Raw genomic sequence first — 14,880 nt, forward strand, 5'->3', positions numbered from 1 at the left:
TATTCAACTTTTTTAGAATGAAAGGGAGCTGGTTCATGCTGTTGACCAAACTCTTTTATCGTTTTCTGTACCCCTTTCTCCCACAAACACATTTGAAAGAGTATAGGATGTCAGTCAGCCCAGCCCAAGGCCTGGTTGAAGACAAACATTTTTGCCTGGCTCCTAAAGGTGTATAATGAAGGTGCCAGCCGAACCTCCCTGGGGAGAGCATTCCACAAACAGGGAGCCACTGCAGAGAAGGCCCCGTTTTCGTGTTGCCACCCTCCAGACCACTCAAGGAGGAGGCGCATGAGGAAGGGCCTCAGAAGATGATATCAGGGGCTGGATAGGTTCACATGGAGAGAGGCAGTCCTTGACGTATTGTAGTCCTGAGCCATTTAAGGTGTTCTACGTCAAATCCAGCGCTTTGAATCGATGTTCCCCTTGCCTTGGGTGGCAGCGATTAGTGTCTGCATAGTCACACATCACCCACCTCTACCATTTCTTTCAGGGGCATAAATAATACCTTAAGTGTAGATGAAGAAGAGTTTGGATTTGATATCCCGCTTTATCACTACCCTAAGGAGTCTCAAAGCGGCTAACATTCTCCTTTCCCTTCCTCCCCCACAACAAACACTATGTGAGGTGAGTGGGGCTGAGAGACTTCAGAGAAGTGTGACTGGCCCAAGGTCACCCAGCAGCTGCATGTGGAGGAGCGGAGACGCGAACCCGGTTCCCCAGATTACGAGACTACCGCTCTTAACCACTACACCACACTGGCTGCAATTATTTGTTACTTTCCTCCTGTGATACGTGGGAGGGGTCCTCAAGAGTCTGGGACTAACCCATAGTCTGATTGGATAGCTGCGTGAGCGGTAAAAATACACTGCATGGGGTTTGTGTCCAAAACACAAAAAACTCATTTGACCCTCTGAAGATAAAAGCAACCAACATGCAGTCTGTCTCCTCCTGCTTTTCTGTAAAGCAGCAGAGAGCAATAGACCAATAATCGTCCCTCCCTGTTTTTCGTCCCATTTCAGCCAAAGAAAACAAACCTGCTGTTCTTAAAAATTAAGGAAAACTTCACTGGCTGCACATCAAAGTTGGAAAGCTGTAAATCAGTGGGGTTATTAAAGGACGTGAGTTTTGAGGGTGAAAGATGCATGCGGAGCTGCATGCTGCAAATGAGTTGGGATGACTAGAAAACTGAACCAGCAAGGACAGAAAGTAGTGAGGCTGATGGGAGAGAACTGCAAAATTTGTTCCATTACAGAATGCTGGTCCCAGAACCTCAGAAAGCACTTCATACCCCAAAGTTCTGGTTGCTCTAGAACAGTGTTCTTCAAACCTATTGGCAGAGAACACTTTCCACATCAGCTTGGTCTCGCTGTGTGTTGCAGAGGACTCTGGGCCATGTCCTAAGTATACCGTCCATTCAGCCAGAGTGCTGGCTATATACTTATTGGGCTTCATTGTCACACATTCTCAGCAGAACATACATGAGATCTCTCCCAACACACTCGTTAATCTGTCCATTCAAGGGAATATGAGCAGCGAAGGGCAAGCAGTATGTGATGCCAATAAAGGTTTGATGATGATGGCAAGCAGTGTTCCGTGAAACTTCTCGTCTTATATTCTGATTTATTAGCTCAAGAAATACATACCCAACTGCCACCGCAGAAAGTTTTGAAATTGTTCAGCATCACAGGACAATAGGTGCCTGCTTTAACATAGATACCAACTATTGTACTGTGATGCTGAATAATTTCAAAATTCCGTCTCACAAATCCATTTAATCTTCTGACATCTGAAAACCCAAACCTCATTGTGTGTGGTTAGCAGTACAATGTGCTGCTGTTTTCCTTTAAGAATAAACTCAGCAAATGGCCTTTCCCTAATATAGTGATTTTATCTTCCAAAGCCCAAATCTATCTAGGATTATTGGATTGTGGCGGTTGTTTCCCCCCCCCCCCCCCTAGAGACAGGGAGCCAATGAGTTGTTTTCATACCAGCGTATCATAGTGAGCAAGAGATGCATGCAAAAAATGAGGCTTGAGTTTTTGTGGATTGTTCTCCCCCTTCCAGATGCACGCACAGCCATATTTGGGAACAGTTCCCTCAGCTGCAAATTGGCTGCTGCAATAGGAAAGCCTCAGTGAAGAAAGAGTTCACCTCCAATGATTTTGCATGTTATGTGAACAATAAGAGAAGACAAAAGGGTTCTATTTTAAGAAGTGCTGAGACTGATGTAACAAGTCAAGCACCTGCCTCTCTAAGCATTATTAACATGTTTCAACATGTATACATGATGCACTGGCCATAAGAATTTGCTCCCTTGCATGTAGCATTAGTACACTAGAGACGCAGGTGTCCTCAGCGGCTACGAGTGTCTTTTACCAGCTTCACCTGGTACGGCAGATGCAGCCATTCCTGGAGGACAGCTGGACCACAGTTGTCTATTATTGGAAACCTCAAAGTTGGATTACTGCAGTGCTCTTGGGGGGGGTGGGAGGCTACCCTAGAGGCTGCAGTTTCAGTTAGGCTGCTTACGGGAGCAAACCTACTGCCAGCAGCCAATCCTGCTACTGAACCAAGTTCAAGATCGAGGCTACCTTTTCTCTTTTATACCAAGTAGGACACTGTGTTCTGCAGGGGAGTTTTTCTTCAAAGTCCCCCAAATATCAGAAACTTTCTGCACAGTAACTGAAAGGAAGGCTTTCAGTGGGGCTGCCCTTGTTTTGTGACAGGAGCACACTTAACCTGTACTTTACAGAAACAGTAGAAGACTTGGTTTTGTTTTGACAAGCTTATCCATTCGGATGAAAAGGTCTCTGCTTTAGATTTAAAAACCATACAAAATGGACATCTGCCTTTAGATGTTGCTTTTGTACTGTTGTTAAAACGATTTTTAGTCGTGCTTTACGGCATGTTCGTAAATTGTCTTTAAAAAGGTAAAGGGACCCCTGACCATTAGGTCCAGTCGCGGACGACTCTGGGGTTGTGCGCTCATCTCACTCTATAGGCCAAGGGAGCTGGCGTTTTCTCTGCAGGCAGCTTCCGGTTCATGTGGCCAGCATGACTAAGCTGCTTCTGGCGAATCAGAGCAGTGCACCGAAGCGCCATTTAGACAAATGCAAAAGGTGACTGGCAAATAAATAAATCACCATAACCTCACCCAAAAGGCATTCAGTGGAAAGAGTAGCCATTGAGTGGCCTATCCTTTGGTTAATTTATTGGCTATACTAGTCAAATATAATGATCGTCCCTTGATGTGCAGAGGTAGACTTCCAAAATCCAGATACTGAGGGAAGAAAGGAGGAATAGCCACGGTGTGTTGCTTGTGACCTTCTCAGAAGTGTCGAGCTACCCTTTTTATTTAAAACAATGTTTTGGGTGTTGGAGCTGGGGTGCTGGTCAGATTAGGTAAAGGGAGGCTTCTCATGGCCTTTGAAAAACAGGTCAAGCTTCAGCAAAAAAGGGGCACCTTAAGAAAACATAGTTAATAAAGCTACTGTGCAACTGGGAACACCAGATGGAGGAAGGATTCGATGGGAGTCCAGCTTAGTTGTGGCTTTGGCTGCATAGGAGCATTCTAACCCTGTCTCTAAGATGGACTCTTGTTATTGTGTCATTTGCAAAAGTGGGGCTTTTCAAGCTAGAAAAAAATTGAATACTGCTGAGGTTGTCATAGGAAAAAAAAAACAAGGGAGGGAAAAGAAGCAAAGGGCCAAATGTGGTGTTGTTAGTGTACAGTCAGCATTGTTTGAAAGTCGTCGTCAAGAGTAAAGGCTCAGTAGGTTTTCACCCTGAAATTATAATTCCTCATGCACATAGCACAGTGGATCCAGGGCAAACCGCTGCTTATATTCTTGATGTCTAATTAGTTCGGCTACAGCTGTTGTGGTTTAGCAGATTTGTATGTTGCGGTTGTGCTGAGAACTCTCTCCAATCTCCTGCACTATTATAAATGGATTTTCCTAGATAGAGGCAATCTTCAGATTTCACTATTAAACACAGAAGCTAAGGTGTCCAGTCTCTGTCATTTGTCCAGTCAGTGTACTCACTGGGAAAGAAGGCCCTAGGTATTTTATATAATTATATCTAAGGGCCTATGCAGTGCTATTTTTCTAGAAAAAGAGGTGTTGGAACTCACTCATTCTCTTAGAATGGCAATGGTGCCCATCTGAGAGGTGCCAGAACTGATTTCTGGTGAGTTCCCCCTGAAAAAAAGCCCTGGCTATGTATTGTGTATTTTCCTTTATTGTAAATCGCTTGGAGAGCTTTAGGTGACAAGCAGCTATTAAGTTTAAACAATCAAGTTTAAACAAATAAACAATCAATCCTATAATGCAGCAACTTTTTTCAATAAGGAGATATTCATATTAAGAATCCATTATGGGGAATAATACCAACTGTCCCACAGATGAATATAATGCTAAAGTTTTAAGATAATGATTGTGGCAGTATTTCTGGTAACGTAACTCTTTGTGTGTTGTGCATCTACTCTCTTGCAATTTGAAGACATGATTTCATATCTCCTTTTAACAGATGGTCCTTGTCATATTACCCATTTCATTCTAAAGAAGCATTAATGTTTCTGACAGCGCATGTACCTTTCTGTTGTGCAGGTACCAGGTGTGTGATGGCGGCTACAATCTGTCTTGTGGGTATTAATGCGTTCTTCCTAAGTCGCTACTGGTATCTCACCTCCATCTTCAAATTTGCGGTGTGGTGGGTAAGTGAAGACCTGGTTGTGAAAATATGCTTTAATTTGATGGGCCAAACAGTTTAAGCAGTGCAGCCAAAAGCCTTAGACCCTCCATTTTCATCTTGGATCATCTTGACTTTGAGCCAAGAGACTCTGCTGAATAAATGCTGTTTATATGCATCTTCCCTGGCGTATAACTAAGCTGGCAGTGCTAGCTGGAAATAACCTTGCACTGAAAAACCACCAGTTGGCTGCTGCTGGGTGATCAGTATATAGCAGGGGTTGGCAGCCTAAGGCCCATGGGCCCCCGCTGCCTGCTCGGTTGGCTCCCATGCGTTGCATTAAACCAGCACGGAGCAGAGTGGGGACCGCCTTCTGCAACGCTGGCCCGCTTCCCATTGGCTGCAGGAAGCTCCTGCAGCCAATGGGAAGCTGCGCCAGAAGGAACGCCGGAAATAGTGTTTGCGCATGCGCGCGTGCACACTCCGGCCCATCATAGCACATAGCTGTCAACTTACAGATTTGAAAATAAGGGACCAGCAGCCTCAAAAAATAAGGGATCAGCAGCCAAAATAAGGGATTTTCAAAACACGGGTATGTTCAACTTCTGAGCCCCTCCAAGCCAAGGGCAGAAAGCCCAGCCAGCAGCCAAACGAAGCCTCAAGCGGCGGTTCCCACAGCGCAGCAACCTGGCAAAGGGGATGCAGCAAGGAAAACCACCGTCATCTCTCCGCTGGGAAGCGCTGAGCAAAGGCAAGTCCCCAGGCAACGTGGCCGATTTGATTGGCACAAGGCATGCAAGCTCCACCCCGCCCGTCGTTCTTAGACTCCTTATTGGGTGAGCAACGCAGCCAAGCAACACAGTTGGAGCCTCCCTCCTCCCTGGCTGGCAGGGAGGGAGGGAGAGGAGCTGCTTCCTTTGAAACTCGGGAAATTTAAGGGACATCATCAATAAGGGACAGCAGCGGGACACGGTGCTGGGATAAGGGACTTTCCCGCCAAATAGGGGATGGTTGACAGCTATGCCGTAGCGTCTGCGGGACCGTGAACCAGCCCAAGCCACAAAAACTCTGCCGATCCCTGATATATAGCATAGCTTCAGAAGGCAAAGCTTTTGTTCATACAAGAGCTCTGTTTTGCGTTTGGCTGCACTGAAGCTTTCTTTGAGAAAGCAGTTTGCTAATTCAATTGGCTTGAGCTCAGAAGTAACACTTGGTGTTGCTTTCCCTTTTGGAATCGGTCAGAAGCATGCCTCTCTCACTGCCAAGGAGTGAGAAATGCTTTCACAGGAAGAGGCACCCTCAGAGCCCATGCATACAGTGGTTGTTCTGACGGTGAAATCAGTGTGCAAATCCAAACAGAGGGTCTTACGACACAAGAAAGTTTAAGAATTCCTGTACATAATTCTTTTTTCTTTCTCCTCCTGTGATGAGGCTGCATTTTAGTATTTTAATGTTTCAATATTTTAATGTTGTATTTTAATCTTGTTTTTAAGTTGTATTCATTCAGCTTGTTTTTATTATTGCTTGTTAGCCGCCCTGAGCCCGGCCTTGGCTGGGGAGGGCGGGGTATAAATAAAAATTATTATTATTATTCTGTTGTGCCCTGTGCTCACACATTATTCTTTGAGTGCTAAAGGTTCTGTTCTGCTCTTAAGAGAAGGTCTTGAGCAGAACTGTCAATTTCTCGACTAGCAGATTCCATAGAGGGGAGGGGGTATCCTACTTTTCAGCACTGCATCTGTTTCAGCAAGGTGCTCCCTATGTTCTTATTGAGAGGCCTTGTGCCTGAAACCCCCTGGCCTAGAGGTCTAAGTGTCTATATATACACGTGAACACCCACAGACTCTTCCGCTTTCTCATCGTTCCAAGATTGTGATTGCCTTTTTCTAACTGATGCATCTTGCCTTTCTTACAGGCTTGAAAAAACCTCACACAAGGTTGGATTCCTTCAAGACTTTGCCACAGCCTCTATCACACATCTGCTCTTTTAGAAGTAAAGTAAAAATACTGAGTAATAATAATGTTTTCCTCTTCTATGCTGTATAAAATTGTAAGGAAGAGTGCGAATTCTAAAAAGCATGGCTGAACATCTGGTTTGAAAAAGTTATTTTCAAACAAAGCAACAAAGAGAACCAAGTATTTTTATACTAAGCATTTTAAGTAGAAAGATCTTACGCTGGGTTGGATCACTGATTACGTTCTTGACTTTTTGAATGCGTGTAATTGAAATTTCTCTTTCCTTGTCCTTTTAAGCTGCATGTTCAAGGCATGTTTTTAAATCTTGTTCAAATTTTTAAAAAGTGTATTGTTAAATTGTATAGACTCTTTGGCTATCCTGACGGGGAGCCTGAGAGGATGTGTGTTGAACATATGAAGTATTCCTGTGGTACGTGCTTCTCCCAGTTGTGCCAAATTATATCAAGCAAGACAATCAGATATGCAAATGTCTTTGTAACTTTGGGATATATTACCGTGTGCTGAACAGTATACTGGCAGTTCTGACAGCTGGTTTATGCTGTATTTTACCTGTGGTCACATATTTTGATATAAAACTATATGGGGGAGGTGTGCTTTTTTTCTATGGCTTTCTACTGTGCACTAAGACCATTTTCATAATTATGACAGCTAGAAAAAGTGCAGTCATCACAATAAAATGACTGCAGCTACCTCTGCATACTGTATTCATTCAGACACATAGTTCCCAACATGCCATTGTGTAACCAGTAGGATTCCTTGGTAAAAGAGAAAAGGAAAAGCATCTAGTTGGGCTATGGGAACCAGTCTTGAATGGCAGAGCCACGGAGGAAATGTCTTCTGTAAAGTAGGTTCATAGCATTCCTAGTCTACTTGTTTTAAAAGAAATAAGGGTACATTTGCATGCCTTTGCTCCATGTACAGGAAGGATTGGTTCTGCTAAGGCGGTGGTGGTTGTTAGCTGGTAATGCTGCTGTCTGTGAAGCTGACTGAAACATTGAGCAGTAAAGCTTAAGTTCATTTCATGCCATTATCCCATATGCATGCAGAAAACCAAAGGCCTTCTCTTTCACTGGATCCGGATCTAAGGATCTTCTTCTGTACAGATTTTCTAGGCAGTGCCAAACTTGGATACAACAGTTGACCTTCCAATGTCTCCACTAATATCCTCCATTGTGTGCAAGGCTGCCAGTTTGTGTGAAACTCACATAAAAAGAGCCAACTCGGTGCCATTGTTCTATTAGTTTGATGTCTGCTCTCTGTCTATACACAGACATTTCTGGGATAGAGGAATTCAGCAGCCCCTGTGTACCTACATTTGTATAAAGTGTTGCTCCACCAGTGCCAAGATGAATGCCAGGATCCCTTGAGGTATTGGGAGAGAGTACCAACTTGATTTTGCACGTGATCATCTCTCTCTTACTGAACAGCTACTTGGATTGCTTGTGCCATCAACTGGGGCGTGGGCACAATGAATTCGATTAGTCATCTGCCTTCTCAAGCCTGATTCATGCCACCATTTTCAGGTGTGAAATGTGGGTTGAGTGAATGCAGCTTGTATGCTGTGTCCTCTGACCTGCTAATGAAGTTGGTTACATGATTTAGGCACCATTGGACAACCTGCCTGTAAATCAGTCAATCAGGATATCTGTCTATAGTGATGTAACAAAAACAGTTGCTTCACAAAAGGCAGAGAAGTAAAATAGAAAATTAGAATTGACCTTGTCGTCAAAAGATGATTATGTGAACCAGTCCCTCTGAGCACCATGATGATGTGGAGAGAAGGCCAGGGCTCCTGGATCATTTATTGGTGTGGAAGACAAAACTTTCAACAGATGAGTTTCCTTCTTTCCTGAATGATACGCTCCACATGCCAGATTCTTGCTTCCTATCCTCCTTTGCAATCTAGTCATGATACAGCTATACAGTTACTTCCATAACAATACTGGTAGTTCTGACTAAACAAAGAAACTGTTTTAATATGGTTAAATCTTTCCAAATGGGCTTCCCCAAGTATTGTTAATTCTCCTGAGAACAAATGACTTCATTGTCTTAAAGAGAATGCAGTATTTTGCAGGGAATACAAGTGACAAATGTCAAGCAGTCGGAGGCTTTAAAATTGCAGGGGAAAGGGGGGGGTAGGTAAAAACCTATTCTTAAAACTAAATGGAAGACTTGAGAGAACAGAATTAAAATGTGACAGCGGGTGGCTGAATAACAGAATTGTGTCGGACTTTGTCAGCAAAAAACTTGATTTTTCCATATCTCCTCCTATTGGCAATAGCAGAAACAGAAGATGCTTCCAATTTATGGTTTTGTTTTTTTTAAAAAAAATGTTGTTAAAGGTACTTTTCTATTGTAATTTTCTAAAAATAAAGAAACAATGATTATAACTTATGCCTAAATAACAGTGGCCTCTGTTACAGTGTCTCCTTATCTGATTACCTGTTTGAGGAAATACAAGTTGCCTATGAGAATAAATTGCTTTCTAGGTGTGTTGATCCTGCTAGTGATCTCTGTGTGTGGTCAGGGTGTGTAACCTCTCATAGTATCAAGGAAACAGGATTTAAAACATCTCTTGCCTAGATCATGCAGGTATGTGAATACATTGCCATCCTTTCACTCGGTAGTTCCCACATTCTGCAGTGTTGAGTAAACTGTTTTAAAAACTAATTATTTGAGCAGACACCAGGTAAGAATAAACCTAATTCTCAGGTGGCTCATTTACACTTGCAAGTTATCATGAAAAGCATGGCACGTGCCAAAGGGAGAGATGTCCCTTTGTCAAGAATAATTCCAGTTCAGTTGTATTATTATTATTATTAAAATTATCATCTATACTTCACCCATCTGGCTGGGTTGCCCGGGCCACTCTGGGGGGCTTCCAAGCCACATAAATACATAACTTCCTGACACAGGGCTGCCTTCAGATGCCTTCTAAAAGTTGTCTTCAGCCCTCTGCCTGAAATAATCTCTTGCCCAGCTTCAAAGCTTGAGGAATCCTGGATAATAAACAATTCTTGTCTCTCATCTCAGGTTCTTCTTGGAGTAACTGCTTATGTTAAACATGGTCCATCTTAGGCATGCAAAAGTAGCTGGAAATCCAGTTAGCATGAGCACAGATTGGGGAATGGTCCAAGATACTGAGAACAGGGTAACTACTTTTCAGACTCCTGCCATGAAAAAACAGTATGTTTATTATTCATTCAGATAGGTCTGATTAAGTCTCTAAGGCTTGTATTGTTAAGATCTTTTATAAAGGAGCTCTTTAAATCAGTGGAACTGAAGACACAACTATAGGTTATTGAATGGTCTTACCACTATTCTAAACTCTTTATCCAGATTTATATACATTGATGGCCAGTTTTGTTTTTTGTTGTTGTTGTTGCGTAAGAATAAATCATCTGCTTCAATATTTCTTGGCAATAAGGCTTGTGTGCTACAGAAACCAGGGCTATACAACCTATGAGAGCTCAACCCAAGCAAATATTCAGCTGTTTTATCTCCCCATCCCCATATGCTCCCTGGTCACACATGTTGTAAACGAAGACTGCAATCCTGTATTTACTTACCTAGGAGTACCTATGTCTACTCAGAGGTATTGGGTGATCCTTTTAAGGCTTCTGGTCATGGCAAGGGCTATTTGGTGAAGTAAAGGCAAATAGAACTCAGGCCCACTTAAAGTTCCCACTAAGAATGAAGGAGCCAAGATCATGAGAACAGCATCCTTAGAATGCCATGCTGTTCAAACACCTGGCCATCCACAAATGGAGAAATCATTATTTCCAGCAAAAATGTCAGGACTGCATTGCATGTTAATAAATTGGTGAAATGTTCACCACAGTCAAGGGGGAAGTGAGCATGGCTCATAGTACAGGGGGAAATGAATAACTTAAATGGAAAAGCCTACTGATAACTGGAGCTCATGGAAACAAATGAGTGCAGAATAGGCATCTAACAGATATGTGAAGCCACACAAAACCTGCTAAATAAGCAGGAATCGTCACAGGGCAGTATCCTAAGATCTGAAAACACCCAAACAGGGCTCTATGAACCACCACTTTGGATAAAATGAGCCACAATGCACATGTGCAATGCTTGAGTCTCCATTATTAATCTCCATGTACAGTTAGTGTTCTGTGCCATGAGATATCAAAACTTGCATCACAGTTGTCACCAGCACTTCATCTTAGCCAGTGATACTTGCCTGTTGTCATAAATTTCTCTCAATAAGCAGTTAAGTGCCTGTTTCATTTTTACTTCATATTTTACTTTTATGCTTTCTTATTGCCTTTTTAAACTGAATAATGCCCTCGATAGTGGAGTTCTCCATCCTGTGTCGGAGTCAATATGCCTCTTGGATACCAATTACTGGGAATTGCAGGTGAGGAGGGTGTTGTTGCACTCAGGCCCTGTTTACGGGTTTCCTATAGTCATCTGGCAACTGAGAACAGAATGCTAAACTCTTATTTCCTTTAATATATATATATAATAGTAAGTTATCTCCCCTATGCAGAAAAATCGCTGACCTCTACAATTTCCTTTCACCCCCTTTCATTCATGGTGGGCACCAGCATGATCTTATCAACTCAACGCTCTCAACAGCTTTCTGCCTAGGTATCATTGTCAAACTATACTGCAGAATCATCAATAGGAAGCAGTGCCCGAATCTCTCATGAACTAGTCTGATTTTACATCTCTCAACCGTGAGACTTAATGGAGGCCACATTTAGTTTGGTGGGTCACAAATACAGGAAGCCAGCCTAATGGAACTTGGAACAAGTCAATAGTGGTGCTGTGCTGGTATAGCTGAAGTCAACCACCTCATCTCCCACCTTCCAACACACCTATTTCACTCCCTTGATGTGTTGCAGATGTTACATAAGCTCCCCTCCTAAAGCAGTTTAAGAGGCTGGGAGCTAGCTGAGGAATGAGCATTCCTTACACATACGCCACTTCCTTCTCTCAGGAGTGAATTTTCTCTTCCCATCTTAATAATAGTTACTGTTAATAAAACTTCCAATTTCTCGCTTCTGAAACCAAGAGGTAACCTGTTGTACCAGGCACTGCTAATAGTAGAAAGAAGAATTCTAACTTGACTGAAGGCATCCGTTGGTGAAAAACACCTATTTTTAATCAAGCCAAGGATATGCCTGCTGCTAGTCTCTAGGCAACAGCACACCAAGGAATCTGATCCAGCATATTAGCAACTACCTCCGTGTGAGCCATGCAGCTGTAAGTAATTGGATGTCACTGCCATCACTATCTCCATGGTTATCCCTAACCTCTAATCCCTTTCCATCAGCAAGCAGCAAGAGCTTGCCACTCCCCTGTGTCATACCACCATCTGCCTGCACTTATAGAAAGTGACAGGGAAAGCCAAATGGGCATTCTTTACACAATTTGTCTAAGCTCACTTGCCTTTTTCTCCTCCGTTCTCTAAAAGCCTGGAAGGATTGTGATGAATTATAGATCAAATGCATTACAAACTACTTCATGTCAGTTCTCTCAGGCAACCATGCAAAATCCTGCTGCTACTTCCTTTTTATTCTGTTTTTCCTCCCCCCCCCTCCCCTTGCCTATAGTTATAAATATCAGGGGAGGAAATAAAATTACCCTTCTGTTACACCAATTTGTAGAGCAGCATCAAGCAGATCTGTATTTGTATTGCCAACCCAATAAACTTCCAAAATCACACTCTCAATTTGGGATGCCCAAGCTTTTAAGGGTGGCTAGGGACAGACAGCAAGTTGAATCTATGATTGGTTGTAGACCTCTAGGCCCAGTTCTTAACATTCAAAGCTAAGTGGATTGGGCCCTTGGACCTCGAAGAATATATGCCAGATACAAGCCTCTCCTTTACCGTAAGAGGCATTACTGCACGTGACAATTCCTTATCTAAGGTCAGAACTGGCAGTGGCACTATCCTCAATCTCAACTGCAAACACCATTGCAAGAACAGAGTCTTTGCCTCACTGTCTTGCAGGTTTTCTAGATTGGGACACACACACTTTATTCATTTTAATTATGTAAATTAGGGCGGAGGATTAAGCAAAATGCTCTTACCTTCATTTATTTCTGTTTCCCACACAGCCAACAGGCAGAAAAGGCAAGATGTTCCTGACCACTCCATAACTGCTGTAGGTCAAATGATTAGGTAGAGAAGAGACCAAGCTCTTCTGAGAAATAATTCAGTTTTAAACTGCAAATAATACAGAGCTAAGGAACAGACTTTCATTAAATTAGTATATTGGTTGTCAAAACAGGAGGATGCCTGCTCTCTGAAGGGTGTAAAAAATTGCTAGAGAAGGCAAGAATACCTGATTCCTCACCTTCCGTACACACAGTTTTTATTTGAGTCCTGAGGTGGATCAATGATTTATTTTAGAAAAAGAAAGCCACCATGTCCCATTCTTTTTGCAGTACAGTTAAGATGGAAGGAGGAGGCTGGAGCTTGAGCCATGAAGCTCTCCAGGTCAGTCTCTTAGCCTAACCCATCTCGCAGGTTTGTGATGTGGATAAAATGAGGATAAGAAGAACCATAGTTCATCACACTGAGCTCCTTGGAGGAAATGTAAGATATAAATGTAGGAAACAAATAAAAAGACGTAAAAACCTATTATTAGCATGGATATAGCACGCTAGACAAAATGATTTTGGGGATTGGTTTTGCCTGGCATATGAGATGTAGCTTTCCAACACAGGCTGAACTGTATAAATGACTCAACCCAGTAAACTGCTTACCCTCCATAATCTGAGTGGAGCTGCTGGCACAGGTGACCAATTGAAACTCTGTACTAAAAATTAATGGAGGTTTCCAGGGTCTTTGTGAATAAATAAGGAGAATGACCCATGAAAACAATACGTTGTGAACATGGAGGACCATTTTAAATTGTATCCTAACACTTCCACCCCCACTCATTTTTATTTCCGCAAGATAGAAAGCATCAGCTTTTATTGTAGTTCAGTTAACAGGCAAGAAAATTTACCCCAAAAGAAATGCCTTGTCTTTCTAGTATTTTATTATAAACATGTTTCCTTGAGAGATAAAACAAACACTCCGTTTTATCTCTAAGTCAACCCCGATGAATAAAAGAAAATACCCACAGAACCTCCAAAAAATTATTCAAAGAAGACTTAAATGGTGAATACGAACCTTGGCACTACATGCTGAATATATTTAACTCCAATACCAGAGGTCTATTGACAGTGAACAGCTCTGATCCAAGTTCATATTAGCCAATAAGATAAATATAGATGAACAGTTCATCCTTTATCTCAAGAGCTGGTTCTTCTTGGCTGCTGCAGGACTGGGAGGGGGTAGAACCACTTAACATTATACACAGGACACTCGTCCCTCAGAGCTACTGAGCATCTGCATCAAAGCTCACAACTGTTCCTTCCAGAAGGTCCTCTACTTGCCCGGAACCACATCAGAGTAATCCTTCAAAACTCCAGCCAAATGGTCATTGTGAGTCTTGAACCTCCGTTTCTTCTGAGAAGCAGGCTTCTTTCTCCTTTGAATTGGAGCCTAAAAGGAAAAATAAGGAATAATCATAATCCTGTTAAAACATTTTCTGCAAACAGCCTTGCAGGATCAGACCAAAAGCCTAGCTCACCCAGCATCCTCTCTTGCCAGCAGTGGCCAGATGGCGACCTCTAAGAAGCTCACAAACAGGGCATGACAGTAATACTTATCTCTGATGGATGCCCTGGCTCCTGATAACCAGAAACATAATCACTGAACATGACATTTTCTTTTTACCTACCATGGCTAACAGAAGTTGAAATATCAATTCTCCATGAATTTGACTGCCTGAGAAACACACCAACACTAAACCATGACTTAGTGCAGGAGTGGGGAACTTCTGGACTGCAGACCAATTGTGGCTCTCCAGGCTACCCCCTATTTGGCTGTGGAGGCCATTTTGGGGGAGTCACACCCACACCACCCCTGATGTCATACACCAGCTAGTGGGCGGGTGAGACCGCATCTTCAAATTCCCTGCACTTCTTCAGACCTCCATGATTTGAAGGAAAAGTGCGAAGGGGAGGGGATGCATGAAGGTGTGCTGATAGGTGGTACAAGTGTGTGCTTTGCTCCAAGTTTTTGAACACACTCCCTTCATTATTTCTCCTTTAAACCTCCATGTATGTACATGGTAACATAGTCCTAATAAATGATTTTGAACAAAATGACTACTCTGTACATGGATG

General features: G+C 42.7%; 3 protein-coding genes across 4 annotated transcripts in view; 2 read left to right on the plus strand and 1 right to left on the minus strand.

The window, feature by feature from the left end:
* The window catches only part of RBPMS (RNA binding protein, mRNA processing factor), an 80,690-nt gene extending 71,630 nt beyond the window's left edge, over nucleotides 1–9,060 (plus strand). The window contains exons 8-9 of the mRNA XM_082205208.1: nucleotides 4,608–4,714; nucleotides 6,605–9,060. The gene's annotated coding sequence lies outside the window, so the exon portion shown is untranslated. The remainder of the gene's footprint in view (nucleotides 1–4,607; nucleotides 4,715–6,604) is intronic.
* PURG (purine rich element binding protein G) overlaps nucleotides 1–14,880 on the plus strand; it is a 228,491-nt gene that overhangs the window by 120,546 nt on the left and 93,065 nt on the right. The gene's annotated exons all lie outside the window — the stretch shown is intronic.
* Nucleotides 13,668–14,880, minus strand: part of GTF2E2 (general transcription factor IIE subunit 2) — a 28,306-nt gene continuing 27,093 nt past the window's right edge. For both annotated transcript variants that reach the window (XM_082205193.1, XM_082205194.1), the window contains exon 8: nucleotides 13,668–14,194. In XM_082205193.1, the coding sequence (XP_082061319.1) occupies nucleotides 14,078–14,194 (117 nt within the window). In that variant the 3' untranslated portion in view covers nucleotides 13,668–14,077. The remainder of the gene's footprint in view (nucleotides 14,195–14,880) is intronic.

This window comes from Podarcis vaucheri (genome assembly GCF_965113315.1).
Source record: "Podarcis vaucheri genome assembly, chromosome: 17".
In the NCBI taxonomy this organism is placed as follows: domain Eukaryota; kingdom Metazoa; phylum Chordata; class Lepidosauria; order Squamata; family Lacertidae; genus Podarcis; species Podarcis vaucheri.